Genomic DNA, 18443 nt, shown 5'->3' on the forward strand with positions numbered 1-18443 from the left:
ACAGACAGGAGCGACCTGTTCTAAACCCATGTTGCCCTGGGTTGTGTAACTGATGGGTTTCTAGATGGGTGGTGATCTTGCTTCTTAGGACCCTTTCAAAGATTTTTATGATATGGGATGTTAGTGCTATTGGTCTGTAGTTCTTTGCTGTTACTTTACTGCCCCCTTTGTGGAGTGGGGCTATGTCTGTTGTTTTTAGTAACTGTGGGACGACCCCCGTGTCCATGCTCCCTCTCCATAGAATGGAAAAGGCTTCTTGCAGTTCTTGATGAACACAGAGTTCCATGAGTCTGGCCCTGGGGCAGAGTGCATGGGCATGTCATTTATCGCCTGTTCGAAGTCATTTGGCGTCAGGATAACATCGGATAGGCTTGTGTTAATCAAATTTTGTGGCTCTCTCATAAAAAAATCATTTTGATCTTCGACTCTCAGTCTGGTTAGCGGCTTGCTAAAAACTGAGTCATATTGGGACTTGAGTAGCTCACTCATTTCCTTGCTGTCATCTGTGTAGGACCCATCTTGTTTAAGTAGGGGCCCAATACTGGACGTTGTTCTCGATTTTGATTTGGCATAGGAGAAGAAATACTTTGGGTTTCTTTCGATTTCATTTATGGCTTTTAGTTCTTCCCGCGATTCCTGACTCCTAAAGGATTCTTTTAGCTTAAGTTCGATGCTTGCTATTTCTCTGACCAGTGTCTCCCTACGCATTTCAGATATATTGACCTCTTTTAGCCGCTCTGTTATTCTTTTCCGTCGCCTGTAAAGGGAGCGCCTGTCTCTTTCTATTTTACATCTACTCCTCCTTTTTCTTAGAGGAATAAGCCTTGTGCATACATCGAGTGCCACCGAGTTAATCTGTTCTAGGCATAAGTTGGGGTCTGTGTTGCTTAGTATATCTTCCCAGCTTATATCGGTTAGGACTTGGTTTACTTGGTCCCACTTTATGTTTTTGTTATTGAAGTTGAATTTGGTGAATGCTCCCTCGTGACTAATCTCATTATGTCGGTCTGGGGCTCCGCGCATACATGACTGAACCTCAATTATGTTGTGATCTGAGTATATTGTTTTTGATATGGTGACATTTCTTATCAGATCATCATTGTTAGTGAAGATGAGGTCTAGTGTATTCTCCAGTCTAGTAGGCTCTATTATTTGCTGGTTTAAATTGAATTTTGTGCAGAGATTTAAAAGCTCGCGTGAGTGTGAGTTTTCATCAGAGCTGCCTCCTGGTGTTATTACTGCCTTAAGTTGAAATCCCCCAGGAGCAAGATGTTGGGTGCAGGAGCTGGAAGATTTTCCAGACAGTGGTCAATTTTTAACAGCTGTTCCTGGAATTGCTGGGATGTTGCATCCGGAGGCTTGTAGACTACCACAATGACTAGGTTTTGGTTCTCGACCTTTACTGCTAAAACTTCCACTACATCATTTGAGGCATTTAGCAGTTCTGTGCAAACAAGTGACTCTGCAATGTACAGGCCAACCCCCCCCCTTTTGCCTGTTCACTCTGTGACATCTGTATAGGTTGTAACCTGGGATCCATATTTCGTTGTCCAAGTGATCCTTTATGTGGGTCTCAGTGAAAGCCGCGAACATTGCCTTTGCCTCTGCAAGCAGTCCACGGATGAAAGTGTCTTCAGTGTTGACATAGAATTAGCAATAATCAAGGCATCAGACTCAGGTTTTGGGGGAAGGATTTGAAGATATGTAACAGTAAAATGAACGTTCCAGAGAGGTGTGAAAGACTTTGGTTGTTCACAGAAATACAGTTCGTGCAGGTTAAATACTGTGCAGAACAAGTTACATACCTGGAGGTTATTGCGGGGATCAACGCCCCCGCGGCCCGGTCCATGACCAGGCCTCCCGGTGGACCAGGGCCTGATCAACCAGGCTGTTACTGCTGGCCGCACGCAGTCCAACGTACGAGCCACAGCCCGGCTGATCCGGCACTGACTTTAGGCATCTGTCCAGCTCTCTTGAAGGCAGCCAGGGGTTTATTGGTAATTCCCCTAATGCTTGATGGGAGGCTGTTGAACAGTTTTGGGCCCCGGACACTTATGGTGTTTTCTCTTAGTGTACCAGTGGCGCCACTATTAATTGGGGGCATTTTGCATCGCCTGCCCAGTCTTTTACTTTCGTAGGGAGTGATTTCTGTGTGCAGATTTGGGACCATTCCTTCCAGGATTTTCCAAGTGTAGATTATGATACATCTCTCCCTCCTGCGTTCCAACGTGTATAAGTCAAGTGCTTCCAAGCGTTCCCAGTAGTTAAGGTGCTTGACAGAACTTATACGTGCAGTAAAGGTTCTCTGTACACTCTCTAGATCTGCGATTTCACCTGCTTTGAATGGAGATGTTAATGTACAGCAGTATTCTAGCCTAGAGAGAACAAGTGATTTGAAAATGTTTAGTTCTAGATCTTTTGCACTCTTGTGCGTTGTCAAGAGCTATGCAATGTTGCAAGACAGCAGCAGATAGGAGGGGAAAATCTCTGAGGTAAGGCAGAAGGTATCAATGGCCTGTTTGCGATTGTATTGCAAAATAAATACTGTATTTACATACTTTCATATATTTCTAGACATTTACCAAGGTTTGTGTTAACTGAGACTAACACTGTACATAGTGTTAAAATATTTGGAAATGAACCAGAGTTAATTTCTATATATTTTAATACCGAGTACAGTATTAATCTCTAGTATGCTATTAGTGATACCAGGAACACCAACTCCTTCCTCATATTAAAAACCTCGGTAGTTCAAGACAGCCAATGATGATTCTGAGGGCTTAGTTTTGCTTTAGCTCTAACGTCGGGAGGGAATTTTTTTTAGTCATCATGAACATGGGTGCAGAATAATCAATGAGTGCTATAACACAGGCTATGGACATTATTCTTACATGAGCACCATAGCTGGGATTGTACTAACAACAGCTGGTACAACCATCATTATTTATCTGTAAAGAACATTATTATTATTATTATAATCAAGGGGAAGCGCTAAACCCGGAGGATTATACAGCGCCTGGGAGGGATGTGGAAGGCATTCAGGCTTAATTCTGTAAAGAACAAAAAGTGACAATACCGTGACTGGAACAATACACAAATAACCAGCACCTGGGGGAAAGAAGCTTATGACGACGTTTCGGTCTGACTTGTACCATTCAGTAATTACACGGGTTAGTAGTCAGTGGTCCAAGTCGGACCGAAATGTCGTTATAAGCGTTTAACATTGCTACAAAAGCTGTTTCTCATTCTGTGTATTCCTCTCCGGGTGTTTATGAGCAGCTGGCTCGCTGTGAGACAGAGGAAGAAGGAGACGCCCTCAGTTGGTCCAAGGAGACCTGGAACATCTCTGGGGAGGTGGCGTGGACGGTGAGGGAGACGCAGCAGGTGTGTGAACGCAAGACACGACGCATCCTCATCTTCCCTAACAGGTTCTCACTCAAGGCTGGTCTTCACCTCTGCAAGGTACACTCCTGTTGTCCGTCATAGTGTACAGCTATACTGTAAGTAAATATTAGGCCTAAGGTAGTCAGAATGAGAGTATAGACTTAATCGTTAGAGCACTGGAAATTGTTTAATTATTATTATTATTATTATTATTATTATTATTATTATTATTATTATTATTATTATTAATTATTATTATTATTATTTTAAAGAGCTAAATAACCTTTATTAAGAATAGAATACATTCTGAGTGAAATACCAAGAATTCAAATGGCACTTGTCTTTCAGTTGTATGAACCAGGTGTGTTTAAGGCACTTGTTTAACAGCCAAATGTGTGTGCAAGACACTTGTTTTAAAGACGAGTGAGCCAGATGTGTGTGTGTATATATTGTAGGTGGTGGGAGGTAGAATAGCAGTGCCTCAGTCAACTGCTGAGAACATTTGGCTCTACAACGTCACCCAGCAGGACGCCGAGTACTGTACCGGAGGGCAAGGCTCTAATTACTTGTGGCTGGGTGCCACCGACCAATGGCACGAGGGCCAGTGGCAGTACTGGGATTCGGGCCAGACAGTGCCCTGGATTGGGCCCTGGAGGGGGTCGGGACCCAACGGTGGAGTCGTGGAGAACTGCCTGGTCCTGCAGACCGTGCCCTTCATGGACCAGTGGTCTGACATCGCTTGCCTGGACACCTACGAGTTCTGCGTGCCCTGTGAGTTCATTAGTTCTCCTGTTCTCTACCTGAGGGGCCCGGCGGTGTGCCCAACCTCGCCCTTCAATCGTCAGTATGCCCTGGTGGAGAAGCGCGGCGGTAAACTCGCCTTGGATGGCTATCTTCACTCGGATATCTTCTGGGACCCCAACAACTCCACATGGGTCATTAAGTCTCTTAAGGTTAGCTAAGACACAACTTCTGTTGTTGCTAATTTATTATTATTATTAATTATTATTATTGTTGTTGTTAATTATGATTAATATTGTTAATTATTTTTCATGTTATGATTATTATGATTAATATTGTTAATTATTTTTCATGTTATGATTAATATTGTTAATTATTTTTCATGTTATGATTATTATGGTTATTATTACTGTTGTTAATTATGATTATTATTGTTGTTAAATTATTATTATTGTTGTTTATTAGTTTTTAACACGCTGGCCGTCTCCCGTCAAGGCAGGGTGACCCGAATAAGAAACACTTTCACCATCATTTACACTATCACTGTCTTGCCTGAGGTGCACAGATACGTTAGTTTAGATGCCCCTCTAAACAGTAAATATCCCAAACCCTTTCTTTAAAGTGCAGGTACTGTACTTCTCACCTCCAGGACTCAAGTTCGGCTAACCTGTTTCCCTGAATTCCTTCACGAAATATTACCTTGCTCACACTCCAACAGCTCATCAAGTCCCAAAAACCATTTGTTCCCACTCACTCCTATCTAACACACTCACACAAGCCTGCAGTATGTCCGAGCCCTTTACACACAAAACCTCTTTTACTCCCTCCCTCCTTCCTTGTCTAGGACGACCCCTTTTCCCCCTCCTCTCCACTACAGATTTATACACACCCTCCAAGTCATCCTATTTTGCTCCACCTCTCTAAATGACCAAACCGCCTCAACAACCCCTCCTCATCCCTCTGGAGATTAGGAGGTTCTCTTGAGGTTTTATTCTGTTCGCAAACTGTTCGTTGTCCTTCCAGAGTTGACGTCTACGTACTTCCTTCTCGGAGGCATAAATACTCCTTTGTCGATTCATCAGATCTATTATGTATTTGAAAGCCAATTCTACCATGCCTGTGTCTGGTTTCTGACACGAGCATGTCACAATTGACACTCATCGGGTCAAGACCAACTTCACATTCCTGTGTACTCGATGAAGCCCAGCCTTGGGCGAAGTGTTGTATTAAGAGGATCCTCTGTGTATTGTTGCAGTCACCGTGTTGTGTATTGTTGTAGTCACGGTGTTGTGTATTGTTGCAGTCACGGTGTTGTGTATTGTTGCAGTCACGGTGTTGTGTAATGTTGCAACCACAATGTTGTGGCATTCTGCAAGTTGTTAATATAGTGAGTGATGGTGTTGCAGGAGGCAGGTGCAGCTGCAAGTTGGAAACCTTCAGATGATGGTAAGTACCCGCTGGGTACCAACACCTGGGTACTGGCTGGCAAGTTATGCGGGATGAAGCCTGGTGAAGAGGTCAACTTGACACTGTCAGTGTGTGAGACTGGAGAGTTTACCTGTGCTGACGGTTCCTGCATCAAGCTTTTCCAACGCTGCGACCTGCGCATTGACTGCCCCGACCAGAGCGACGAGGCACAGTGCTCAGTGGTCGAGGCTCCTGATAGCTACAGGAAAACCATCCCCCCGCCATCCATCGTAGAAGGCAAACCCCTCGACATTTTCTTTATGATCGACCTCACCTCCTTCCCCTCCATCGCCACGCAAGACTTGACCTTCATCACCAACTTGAACCTGAAACTACGATGGCAGGACGTGCGTTTGACCTACAAGAACCTGCACAACGACTCTACCCTCAACCTTCTCACCAGCGAGTCCATCGCCAACCTCTGGACACCCAGAGTCTTCTTCAGCAACGCCCAGGGCAACGTCTTCACCAACTTGGATCAGGGAGCTCACGTCGAGTGCATTCGTCAAGCTCCGTCCAAGCCTGCTCCCCCGGAGTTTACTCATGAAAGTCAGTGCCGAGACCTTGTGCATGAGTCTATCCCCTCACCACAGGCATGAGTCAGTTCGGTCACCACATAAGTCACTACCAACCATGAATTTATTCCTCCAACACAGGCATGAGCTACTTCAAAACTCTGTCATAATGCACATATGACCAAGGGCGGATCTGTGATACTAATGAAACCTAAGCTTTAGGGGACTGTGCTCCAGTTTCTGACGCGGTCATCATAATTATGCGAAAAATATGATTTTGGATTTTGTTTACAGAAAAACAGTGTAAGTATCTGGGAACATTTTGGTGGAAACCCCATCGTAGTACAATGTTTCTAAAGCAAATTATAGCTGCTTGAAGCATGTCAGGTGACGACCCGCCACGTAAATATATGCGTAAGTACGAGGTGAGTTTTATATATATATATATATATATATATATATATATATATATATATATATATATATATATATATATATATATATATATATATATATATATATATATATATATACCTCTAGAACTGTCATGGGGACCCTCATCCTCAGAGAAAAGAATAAACTTGCTTCAGGGAAAACTCAAGATTCTCCCTGAAGCTGTTTCAGAATTTTCTCCTACCACCCCCTATATTATGTATATATATTTTATTTAAAGACAAAATACATTGACGAAACATTCACAAAAATATGATACAAAGTAAAACAACATAGGTAACTCAGAGCTACATCTCGAATACTTCGTCCAGCTCCCCTGCGGTGGGCCGCGTGCCCAGAATGCTGCAGGCATTTCCTCTCTGGATCGCAACACTGAGTCTCTGAAAGAGGAAGCTGGTCGCCCTGTGGTCCTTGGTTTCTATGATGAGCTTTTCACCCAGCTCTTTGAGGAACTTTAGAGCACACTTGCCCCATGCTCCAAGGGTCTCCGACCCTATTGGAATGAAGTTATAGCAAGGGGGAAGGTCTTCATATTTTCGGATCTTCTGGGTCTCCCTGTGGCTGGCAGCTCCACCCCCTTCCACTACAGAGTATGGCAAGTAGGTGTCTGCCAATGTGGCAGCACAGGTGTAGTCCCAGGCATATATATATATATATATATATATATATATGTGTGTGTGTGTGTGTGTGTGTGTGTGTGTGTATTTTTTTTAATTTTCTGTCTAAATTTACCACTTAATATCATTACAATGTGGGAGGAGCTTACACCAGAGGTGGGAGGAGCTTGCATGATGATGCAGCATCCAGTTGCCGTGATAACAGTCTGATCAACTCTCACAAGATGTCTTATACTGACGCTATTATTACTAATATCCTTTTTCTGCTTATATCATTTATTCAATAGTGATAGTATGCATGATATAACTTGGATAAACGCATAAGAAAACCAGCCAAAATAATATTTGTATATTATACCCGGAGGTGGTGGCTGACTTTGATGAAATGATTACATTAGACCTTCCCTATAAGAAAAGGGTTTTCTATGTTACCTTTGGTAGCACTAGAGAAAACGGTATTATTAACACGGGAAACAATAAGAAATCACTTACATCGCATAAACCCAAAGTAGCGCGATTTTCGTGATTTTTTTTTTAAATTTCCTGACGTAATTTGCTAGTCCGCACTTTACCCAAATATCTCGAAACTAGGATTTTGGTCTATTGCTTGTCACTGGACCATTATTAATGATTGGATTGAAATGATTTTCACAAACAATATAAAACAAAGTGTGTTTGAATATATTAAAGTGAACTTTTTGGAATATCTCAAATATTTTTTATTTTGTGGGGGTAAAAGGCAGATATTTTGGTGAATGTCAAAAAAGCGCACCAAATGTATTTTTTTTTCACCATAATAATAAGGTATATTAGATGAATTGTATCCATTAAATATTCGTTTTAGACGTATTCAAACAGTTAGAATTGTCGGAAGTGTCACTCGTAGTGCCAATTTGTCATGCCATGCTGCCATGTCAAAATCAGTAAATATTTTTTTTTCTCCGTTGTTTGTTGGCCAATCATATTGAAACTTTGTCATATTCAATTACATATGCACTTCTAGACGTACACTAAAAATAAAAGAAATAGGGCGAAAAATAAAGGAGGGGAACGAAATTGGAACACAGTCTCCTTTTTTAGGGTCCCTAATCCAAGAGGGGCCCCAGAAGCCACTTTAGTCCACATTGCTTAAAAATTTTGGGTATACTGTATGAGAAGGGGTTGCAAAGGGGCCCCCATAACAGTCCAATCTTCAGGGGCCCCAAAAATGTAGGTCCCCCACTGCATGTGACCACTTGACCTCACGATATAAAACCCACTCTTAATCACGTGTAAACATTTGACTATACAACTCACTCTGTTAAAATTAACATGTGATTTTTCCCACTTTAATAGTCTTGGTATAATTAGTAAAGAAGCAGGTGATGATAGAACATTGTTATGTTACAGTGAACATCTTCTCTGGACGAGAGAACAGCATGGAGATGGGGCAGCTGTACACCGTTACACACAGTTGTGACTTTAACCTTCTGATGTTCCCCTTTGATGCTCAGGTAAGTAACTACCATCACCATTAGTACTACTACTACAACTACCATCACCACTACTATCATGGTGCTTACATATTACGTATATCCACGTGACTTAGCATGTCCTTCCACGATCACCATTTATCATGGGTGGGACGAGCTAAAACCACTGGAGTCCATACAGCACTTGGGGAATGGGAGGTAATGAGGTTTAGTCCAAGGATGGGGAGGTTAACTCCCACTCCGTGGATGAAGAGGCCTTCACCAGCATCGTCACAATGATGAAATGATGAAAGGTGAGACACAAATCAGTCACAAGTAATAATGTCTCCTACACTTAGTGACTCACAGGAGGGCCCCATTCATACAGCAGGTTGGGTTCCAGGCTACTGTTGTAGGGCAAAAATCGCTGTAAAGTGAATCATAACTTTTTTCACTTTTAAATGCATAACAAAGCCTGATAACATGTTTACAATATCATATATTAAGTGAGCAATAGAGCTAGGCCTAAAAAAATGATATACAGTACACACATTACACTCCTTAAAATATTTTCGCCCGTATAGTGAGTGGTGAATATGTTTATTGTAGGAAGTTTGAATAAATGAAGAATGGGTACAACTGAAAACCGCTGTATTAGCGAAACACTGTAAAGCAGTGCTGTAAAGCGGGGCTCTCCTGTACTTTACTCTTAACCAACTGTAATAAAGCATCCATAACTCCTAGTATAAGTAAAAAAATATTGTATATGTATATGATAAATACTCCTGACCAGTTCTTTATTGCTTCCTACATTGAGAAATAAATTGCTCTCATTCCCTGGATCAAGAGACCTTTACCCTTCTTGGGAAGGCCCCAGGATAGCAAGCCTCCAGGGGTTAATACCCCCAGAGAGTCTTTTTCTCAGGGCTCTAGAATACCAGTGTTATTACATGCTTAACACATGTTTCCACAGGTGTTTAACAGATATTACAGCAGATACTATACGAGTTTAACGGATTGCTACAGATGTTTCACACAAGTGGTGCTACATGTGTCCAGTGCAGGTGTTGCCACAGGTGTCTATAATGTGTTGGCACAGGTGTTGCCCAGGTGTTCATCAAACACAGGTGTTGCCCACAGGCATCAAACACAGGTATTGCCCACAGGTAACAAACACAGGTGTTGCCCACAGGTATGCTCGTTATACTTCACGTTGGTGTCAGCAGCGTCCACCTACATGGTCCTGGTGCCCTTCGCTGCCAACTACAGTGGACCCAAGAATCTTATCGAGTATACGATAGGTAAGAGATTTTCTTACATTCACTACGTTGGTGTTGTTCTTACAGAAAGATCTAAACCCATGTGGTCTGGCATTATAAATGTTGTTATGTCTGTTATATACTCGGAGTGTATGTACACAAGCACCTAAAGTCAGTTCCGGATCAGCCGGGCTGTGGCTCGTACGTTGGTTTGCGTGCAGCCAGCAGCAACAGCCTGGTTGATCAGGCTCTGATCCACCAGGAGGCCTGGTCACAGACCGGGCCGCGGGGGCGTTGACCCCCGGAACTCTCTCCAGGTAAACTCCAGGTAAACACATCTCGGAGTGTATACACTGCTACACTACTTTGTATATACAGTGAGAAACACCTCTGTATAGTTAGACATGCATCTTAGTGTATATACTCTGAAACATACACCCCTGGGTGTATATACAGCAATATACACCCCTCGATGTATACATAGTGAGACATACACCCCTCAGTGTATTCAGTGAGAAACATACACTCTTCTGTGTAAATACACCGAGGGTTGCACCAGTTTATATACTCTTCCCCTATGTACTGTATATTATTATGTACAGTACATGGAGAAGTGGTAAAACTTAAGAGCCATACATCTATGAAATCATGGGAGTACATAAGAGCACATGATAGTACATGGGAGTGCATGAGGATACATGGGAGTACATGAGGGTACATCCACTTTTTAACTCCATTTATTAAAGTACGTAAGTTAAGTACTCAGCCGATAATCAAGTGGCCCTGGGTTCGATCCCCAACAAAGGACTGTTGTGGGTCGTATCCTTGAGGATTCCTACAGAAATAAACGATAACTTACGCAAAAGCTCTATCAAATTACGACTTGACAAAGTTCAACACAAAGCGAAACATTGGCCCAATTAAAGCTCGTTCCAGAACGTGTCTTAACTCAAAGGATAACGGTGTCCCATAGCTCAGTTGGTAGTGCACTCAGCTCACACACTGAGTGTCCATGGTTTGATCTCCGGTACAGATGAAAACAACAGCTTGTTTCCTTAAGAGACCTGCTGTCCCTGTTTACATAGCAGCAAGTAGGTACCTGGGTGTTAGTCAACTGGTGTGGATCGCATTCTGGGGACAAAATTAACTTAAATTGTCCGAAATGCTCTGCATACCCAGGGGCTATTATACAGTATGTCATTGATGTCAGCTAGGTCTGTATAAGTTGCGTCATGTACTTGTAGTAATAAAGGTTATTAATATCATCAGGTGAAGTGAGTATGCTGGTGAAGCAGGATGGTGAGTTCTCCAGTGTGGGCATCAAGGTGAGGTTCTATCGCCGCTATGGTTTCTACCTGCTCACCCTCTACATCCCTACTACACTGCTTATAGTCATTGCCTACGCTTCTTTCTTCTTCAACCCCGAGGATTTCAACTCTCGCATTACCGTCGCTCTCACTGCCCTCCTTGTCCTGGCCTCATTATTCACACAGGTGAGATGTTCCTTACTCTCCTGTTGTCTTCCATGATCTCATGGTAAGCTGGGCTGAAACTGTTTACTTAGGCACAAGCTGAAATTCCCATGATATCTGCATTCTCTCGTAATAGTGGGATGTTTGTCTTTCATTGTACTGAAGTCATCCGGCTCAAGATGGATTTTATAACTTCATTCTTTGTGTAGGAAATTCATCCTGTGTGATAGAGTATGGCAGGAAAACCTTCATGTGTGAACAAGGAATATCTTCATGTGCACCTGATGTCTGAACATTTATACCCCTCAGGGAAGGTTCCTTGATGTTGGTGAGGGGCTCTTGATTTAGGGAATTGGATCTATGCTCCAGTTCCCTGAATTAAGCCTGAATGCCCTTCCACATTGCCCCCCAGGCGCTGTATAATCCTACGGGTTTAGCGCTTCCCCCTTGATTATAATAATAATAATGAACATTGATGGCTTAATGGCCGAGTGGACTAAGACATTTCGGAATGTTTTCTCTTGGCAGGCTTCTCGCGAGGCGTGCAAAAATTAACAAGTAATCTATAACATGCAATGTGTACAATCATTATCATTATATTGAAAAGTAAACAGTAAACCCATAAGGGTGATACATCTTCAACAATGATTATAATGAGAGTTGTTATGTATCGCTAACAGACATCCAACTCGCTGCCCAAGACATCTTACTTCAAGCTGGTCGATGTGTGGCTTTTCTTCTCCATCGTTATCATCTTTTTTGTGGTAATGCTTCAGACACTGGTGGACTTTGCTGCAGACAAGAACTGGTTCTCCTGCCTCTCTAATAAGAAATCAACTAAGATACAGGTTAGTGTAATGCTATCTTTCTCTGTGGGTACGAACTGTTCTGAAAAGATTTTAATTTTGATCACAGGGAGTGCTAGACCCATAGAGGTCATGTAGCTCTCCCGCTTAAAGAGCAGAGCAATATGTATAAGGGATGTTGACCCATGAAATACCCTCCAGGTATGATAAAGTATTCTCTGATCCTCCTCATATCAGTTATTGCATGCAGTCTTCTCACAGACTTGCTACCTTGTAAATGGCATTCCTATGTTGCATAATTCCAGTCTCCTTGTGCCTCAATGTATGCAACAGAACAGTGCAGAGTGCAGTAAAAGTTTTCATGACAGTTAAATATTAGCGTTGAAGATTAGAAGGGAATCAGAAAAGGCATTCACAAGTCATCATGCAAAACTAAAATCCAAATTTCTGCAATGAAAATAGTAAATTAGGACATATACAGCCCCTATCTGATCCAAACTATCCAGAAAGATTAAAGAAACCAATATCCTAAAATACACGAGCACGTCAGGTTTGAAATCGTTCAGAAGTTGCATTGTCAAGTTATCAGCATTGAAAGGTTGAGATTAATCATATATGTGTGTGTGTGTTCGTTCAATTGTTGCTATGAGATGAACCTCTGAGCAGAGGCATCGCTAGGGTTAGTGTCACCCGGGGCGACATATTTGGCGTGACCCCCATGAAATCCAAGGGCAGGGGGGATGGAGGGGAGTAAACACCAGTTACGTTACTACTGCATGACCAACAACCAATGTTTACCAATGAGAGCATTTAAGGGCCATAAACTGAGCAGGAGAATACTTCTCAACTTTATTAATGATAAAATAAATAATCGTAGTAATACTGTATTGAAGAAACATAAATTCAAATACCACTTTGAGTACAGGCAACAGATCCTACACTTCTGATTTGACCTTGGGTACAGGTAACATCTCAGTGAATCTGATCTTACATTTCCTTGCCTTCAATCCTGCAAAATCATCTATCACATCATCAAAATTAATGATTTTTCCCTATATAGGCCTATTTGTACTCTGTAATCGTATAACAGGTTATATAGAAATGAAGGATTCTTCTCTTATGTTAGTGCAGCATTGTTTTGGGCATTAGTGTCACCTTTAGAGGCTGTATGGTGTCACCCCCTAAATGATCTCACCCTGGGTGCCCCCCATCCCTTATGGCACTACTGCCTCTGAGCAGCTATAGTGACAGCTGGTTCAGTTGTTGCTATGAGATAATGAACTTCTGAGTGACTGTGTGCTAAAGGAATAACTTGAAACAAGGGCAGATATATCTTTTAACTTGTTAACAAAAAGTAATAATAAACAGTTAAGCCAGAGGCTGCCACAGTGAAAAACTCTGTTCCACAAGGCACATCCTGTTCCTCAACTCATTTTTCACATACAGATGTAAACTATAGCACTGTCTTCCTGTGCAGACAATACTAGAGTTTGCATGTCATTCACTGAGGACACTGTAAATCTCCAAGTTGACATAAATCAAGTCTTCCAGTGGGCCACAGAAAACAATGTGAAGTTCAGCACGGACAATTTTCAGTTATTTCATTTTGGAAAACGAGAAAATAAAAGCTAGACTGGAGTATAAAACAAATCCTAATCAACAGTAGAGCGAAAAATTAATGTGAAGGACTTAAGAGTTGTAATGTCAGACTTTCTCATCTTTAAGGACCACAACAGTGGCATTATCACAACTGCGAGTAAAATGATAGGATGCATAATGAGAACCTTCAGCAAGTGATACCAAGCCAGTGATTGCTGTTCTCTCTAGACTGGAGTAGAGTTGTATACTAACAGCTCTTTTCAAGGCATTGTGGGTTTAGTGCTTAGTTTTTAATGTAACAATAAATTTTTCAAGGCAGGCAAAATTGCAGATCTAGAGAATGTACAGAGAATCTTCATTTCACGAATAAGTTCAGTCAAGCACATTAATTACTAGGAACGTTTGAAGTCCCTTGACCTGTACTTCTTAGAACACAGGAGAAAAAGATACATCATAATTTACACCCAGAAAATCCTAGAGGAACTAGTCCCAAATCTGCACACAGAAATCAATCCCAATGAAAGCAAAAGACTCAGCAGATGGTGCAACATCCCCCCAATGAAAACAAGCAGGAGAGCTGTGAGTACATTGAGAGAAAACATACTAAGTGTTAGGGGCCCAAGACTTTCAGCAGCCACCCACCATACATAAGGGAGACTACCAATAGACCCCTAGTACCTGACCAGCCAGACTATTATTTGTACATTGGATTGCTTGCAGCCAGCACTAACAGCCTGGTTGATCAAGCCCTGATTCCACTGGGAGGTCTGGAAGTAGACCAGGCCATGGGGGCATTGACCCCTGGAACACCCTCTAGGTAGACTGCCATCAAAGAACCTGCCTTGAGGGGTTCACCAGCTTAAAGAATTACAGCCTGTCTTCACTTAGCGACGTACTCGTTTACCGACAACTTGGACTTACAACGCTCTCCTACCACCATGCATACTTAAATAATGTATATTAGAGCTGATTTTCTCTATTCTGTTTATTACAGTATACTGCACACTACTGTATAAACATTTAAAATTATACTAAAAATGTTATAAATGGTGCAAAGGTGACATTAAAACAATATCGAAGATAGTTGACACAAACTCACTACCATTATAGTGACGAATTCGTTTACCAATGTGGTCTTAGGAACGGAACTCCATCATTCAGTGAGGAGAGGCTGTATATTCATGGATAAGCACATAACCTGTAAGGGTCATATAGCTACTGAGAACTTGAAGGTATGTAATATTGCTTGATATAAGGATGAGAATAGCTCCAGTTCCTTGGATCATGAGCTCTTCATGAGCATCAAGGCACCTCTCTTCAACAGCACAGCATTAAGGCTATCTCCCTTGAAGGGCATCCCTTGAAATAATGTCGTTGTTCTCTTGACTAGGTTACATCATACGTAGTTTGATTTGGCACTATTCTTACCAAGAGTAATGACTTAGTCAACTCCATTTCTGAAATGATCATAACCTCTGTAATTTAACTCAGTACAGTATAATCTTAATGCAGCTTATACTAGGCCCTGAAAAAAATCATGGCCCAACTATACTACATATATGAAACCCTTCTAACATGAGCTGGGTGACCTTAATCCAAGTTCATGTAAGGCCTCTTTGGAAAATTACAGATTCTAAAGTAGTGTTTGCATGTCCTGCTTGTGTATAGGTGCTGGACAAGACAGGGCGGAGGACGAAAGAGGCCTTCATGGGCCCCAGCTTCCCAAGGGTGGCTGGACAGTATGACATGGCAGTGTTGAACTTTAGCAGAATCATCATACCAATTCTCTTCTTCATCTTCAATATTATCTACTGGGCCTCTGCCATCCGGTGAGTCTTTATATATTTTTTTTTATATGAATGGTTTACAATACCCAAAAAAAGAAGAATTAGTAAGTGCAACATCTGGGTATCTTTATTTGTAGATGTTCCAGTGGCCTTATTGTTACTATACAAGGGCATAATGCATACAGTTCTATAGGCTTCACATTATGTCCTTGAACTGTATTTATAAAGCCACTGGATGGCAAAACACCTACAAATAAAGATACTCAGATGTTGCACATGTGTCTTAATTCTTCACTTTAGTTTTTTAATAACCCTTTCAGGGTCCGTCCCGTAGATCTACGGCTTTACGTTCAGGGTCCAAACCGTAGATCTACGCCATGAGCTCAGCTCACTCTGATAAACTGTGAGTGGTACATTTGGGCCTAGATATGAGAGAATACATCTATGTGGTATGTGTGCACCACATAAAACAGATCCTGCAGCACACTGTGTATAATGAGAGAAAAAAAATGAAATCATGATTTTTCGATTAAAACAGCAACTTTGCAGTGTTTTTTCGTATGTTTTTTATAGTTGTATTTGCGATTTCTTGGTCTCATTTGATAGAATGGAAGACATATTACAGAAATAGAGATGATTTTGATTGGTTTTAGCACTGGAAATGGCTTGAAACTGAGCTCAAAGTAGCAGAAATGTTAAATTTTTGCCGATATTCAAGAGTAAACAAACGACCTCACACGTCTAATACACATCAGCTGGTGGGTCTAATATACATTCACAAATATGGTGATGATATTTATACAATTATTACAGTATTGCATAACAGTAAATCTTCTATTTTTTGGTGTGAATAAAAATTCATTATGTGAATAAAAAATAAAATGGAATTTATTTGTAAAGCCTCAAAACATAACTAATGAACAGAGGAAATGTTAGTTTAGTGCCAGGAATGCCTACATTGTTCATTCTGGACCCTATTTTGAAATTGGAATATTTTGAACTTTGTGTTAAATTGGCCAAATTAACAATTTCCGATCACTTTATTTTGTAGTTGAAACAGTTGACTTGGCGATTTCTTGTGCTCAATCGATAGAATAGAAGTAATACTAGTGAAATAGCTAAGAATTTGGTTGACTGGAATAATGTAATTGGCCTAAAATGGGAGTCAAAGTCGGCAAAATCGCCGATTCGTAAATATCGCTGACACATCAAAATTCGCGAGAGCATAATTTCGTCAATTTTCCACCAAATTTCGTACTTTTTGTTTTATTACCTTCACAAAAAGATTCTCTACGATTTCATAAGAAAAAATAACAAATTTTTTTTTTGAAAATTCTTGGACACTGGTGCGTGACTCCAGATTTGGGCCTTGGACCCTGAAAGGGTTAACTCCTCTTTACTCATAGTTTTTATTTTACACTGATTACAAAATACAATAACTTCACTATCTTCCATCACACTCAGTCTCTTGCCCCTCATCCTCCTTTCCCTTAAACAACACACCACATTTTTCCCACCACTCTTCTTACCCCAGCAAGTAAAACTCAAAACTCCTCACACTCATCATTAATGCTCCCCACTCAGATTCAATTTATCTAAATTATCTACAACTGTGCCAATGTTGGTGGCATGCTGCCCTACATATCCTAGTTGCTCTGGCACTTTGTGGAAGTAAATGATCCATAACAATGCATAATTTATAGTTTTTATATATAAAACAACGTGAGTAAAAGACTATTATACCTCACCAAAAGGGAAAATCTAGTTACTCTTTTTGTTAGGGGCAAGAGTATAATTTTTATTATTTTAGTAGAGCAATAAAGTAGTTAGCAGCAACTTTGCTTAGATGTATTGTTTATTTGTTCTCAGTTACCTGCTTCAGCTGGACATGTAGAGGGGAGCCCAGCCCTTCAGAAGTTGCCAGGAAACACCATGTAATGAGTATTATTATTGCTATATTCATTAAAAGTGATAACTGCTATAACAAATAGCTTTGAAAGATCATCACCATTCATTCAGACTTCTAATTTCATTATACATAAATACTTTGTCTAGATTACACTTCCTAATACTACACCATCTCCTTTAAAGAAGAATAGATTATGTCCAGACATGAATAAAGTTTAAAAGCCATTTGTATAGTTTTTTTAAATTTTTTAAGTATTATTAGATTTCTCTAAAGGGTGCCTTGTAGTTGCCTGAATTTTCTTATATTTATAACTTGAGAACATATCACCTGACCGGCTTCAAATTTTAAATGAAGATATATTGTAACAAGAAAAGTTCATGCAACTATTGACATATGTAGTTACCCCTTGTAAATTTTATATGTATTATTCCCAATTGGTGCAAAAAAGACAATTGTTATAGATTGTCAAGCTTTTTTTTTTTTTACATTTTTTCTTACATCTGGAAATACTACAGAATTAACAATATAGCAAACTTAGTATACTGTAGTGAACTGATGAGATAGCAAGACTGGCATACTGTAGTGTTGAGATAACAAGCTATGTATACTGTATTTCCTACGTGGTTTGAAGAAAATAATTTGCCGTTTTCATTCGTATGTACCAGTACCTTTTATCAGCTATTTATAACATTAGTATTAGGCAGGTTAATATTTGTTTCTTTTGCTCTTTAGAAGTTATTCATGAAAGAAAGCAGTAAGGATGTTGGAGTCGCAGTGCTGAAATTTAGACTAATGATAAAATGACCTTGCCATTTAAAGCAAAGAAACTTACCAGACATCTAATACAGTATGCCTATATTAATATAAATTTTTAAGTTGTTCAAGGTTTGCAGACTGAAATTTTACACTAATGTGAATGTTATTGTATGAAGAGGAAGGAATGCACTGTACATCAACTTAGAGAAAACTTAAAACTTGAGAAA

General features: G+C 40.6%; 1 protein-coding gene across 1 annotated transcript; it reads left to right on the forward strand.

Moving 5' to 3' along the window:
- The first annotated feature begins 1715 nt into the window (after positions 1-1715).
- LOC128694135 (uncharacterized) lies at positions 1716-17827 on the forward strand. Its single transcript, XM_070093476.1, has 10 exons — positions 1716-1775; positions 3280-3462; positions 3840-4337; positions 5532-6141; positions 8567-8670; positions 9821-9929; positions 11157-11380; positions 12040-12207; positions 15433-15593; positions 17421-17827. Exons 1-10 carry the CDS (start codon positions 1716-1718, stop codon positions 17443-17445), a joined length of 2142 nt encoding a protein of 713 aa, XP_069949577.1. The 3' UTR covers positions 17446-17827.
- Positions 17828-18443: the final 616 nt, after the last annotated feature.

The sequence above is a fragment of the Cherax quadricarinatus genome, chromosome 43, assembly GCF_038502225.1.
Source record: "Cherax quadricarinatus isolate ZL_2023a chromosome 43, ASM3850222v1, whole genome shotgun sequence".
Classification (NCBI taxonomy): Eukaryota; Metazoa; Arthropoda; class Malacostraca; order Decapoda; family Parastacidae; genus Cherax; species Cherax quadricarinatus.

What these genes read in the sequence shown, in the direction of transcription:
- LOC128694135 (XM_070093476.1), top strand. Translation starts at nt 1,716, where the DNA reads ATGAACGTTCCAGAGAGGTGTGAAAGACTTTGGTTGTTCACAGAAATA. An exon ending in GGGTCATTAAGTCTCTTAAG is followed by an intron (nt 4,338 to 5,531) that starts GTTAGCTAAGAC and finishes ATGGTGTTGCAG; the next exon opens with GAGGCAGGTGCAGCTGCAAG. An exon ending in TGGCCTCATTATTCACACAG is followed by an intron (nt 11,381 to 12,039) that starts GTGAGATGTTCC and finishes TATCGCTAACAG; the next exon opens with ACATCCAACTCGCTGCCCAA.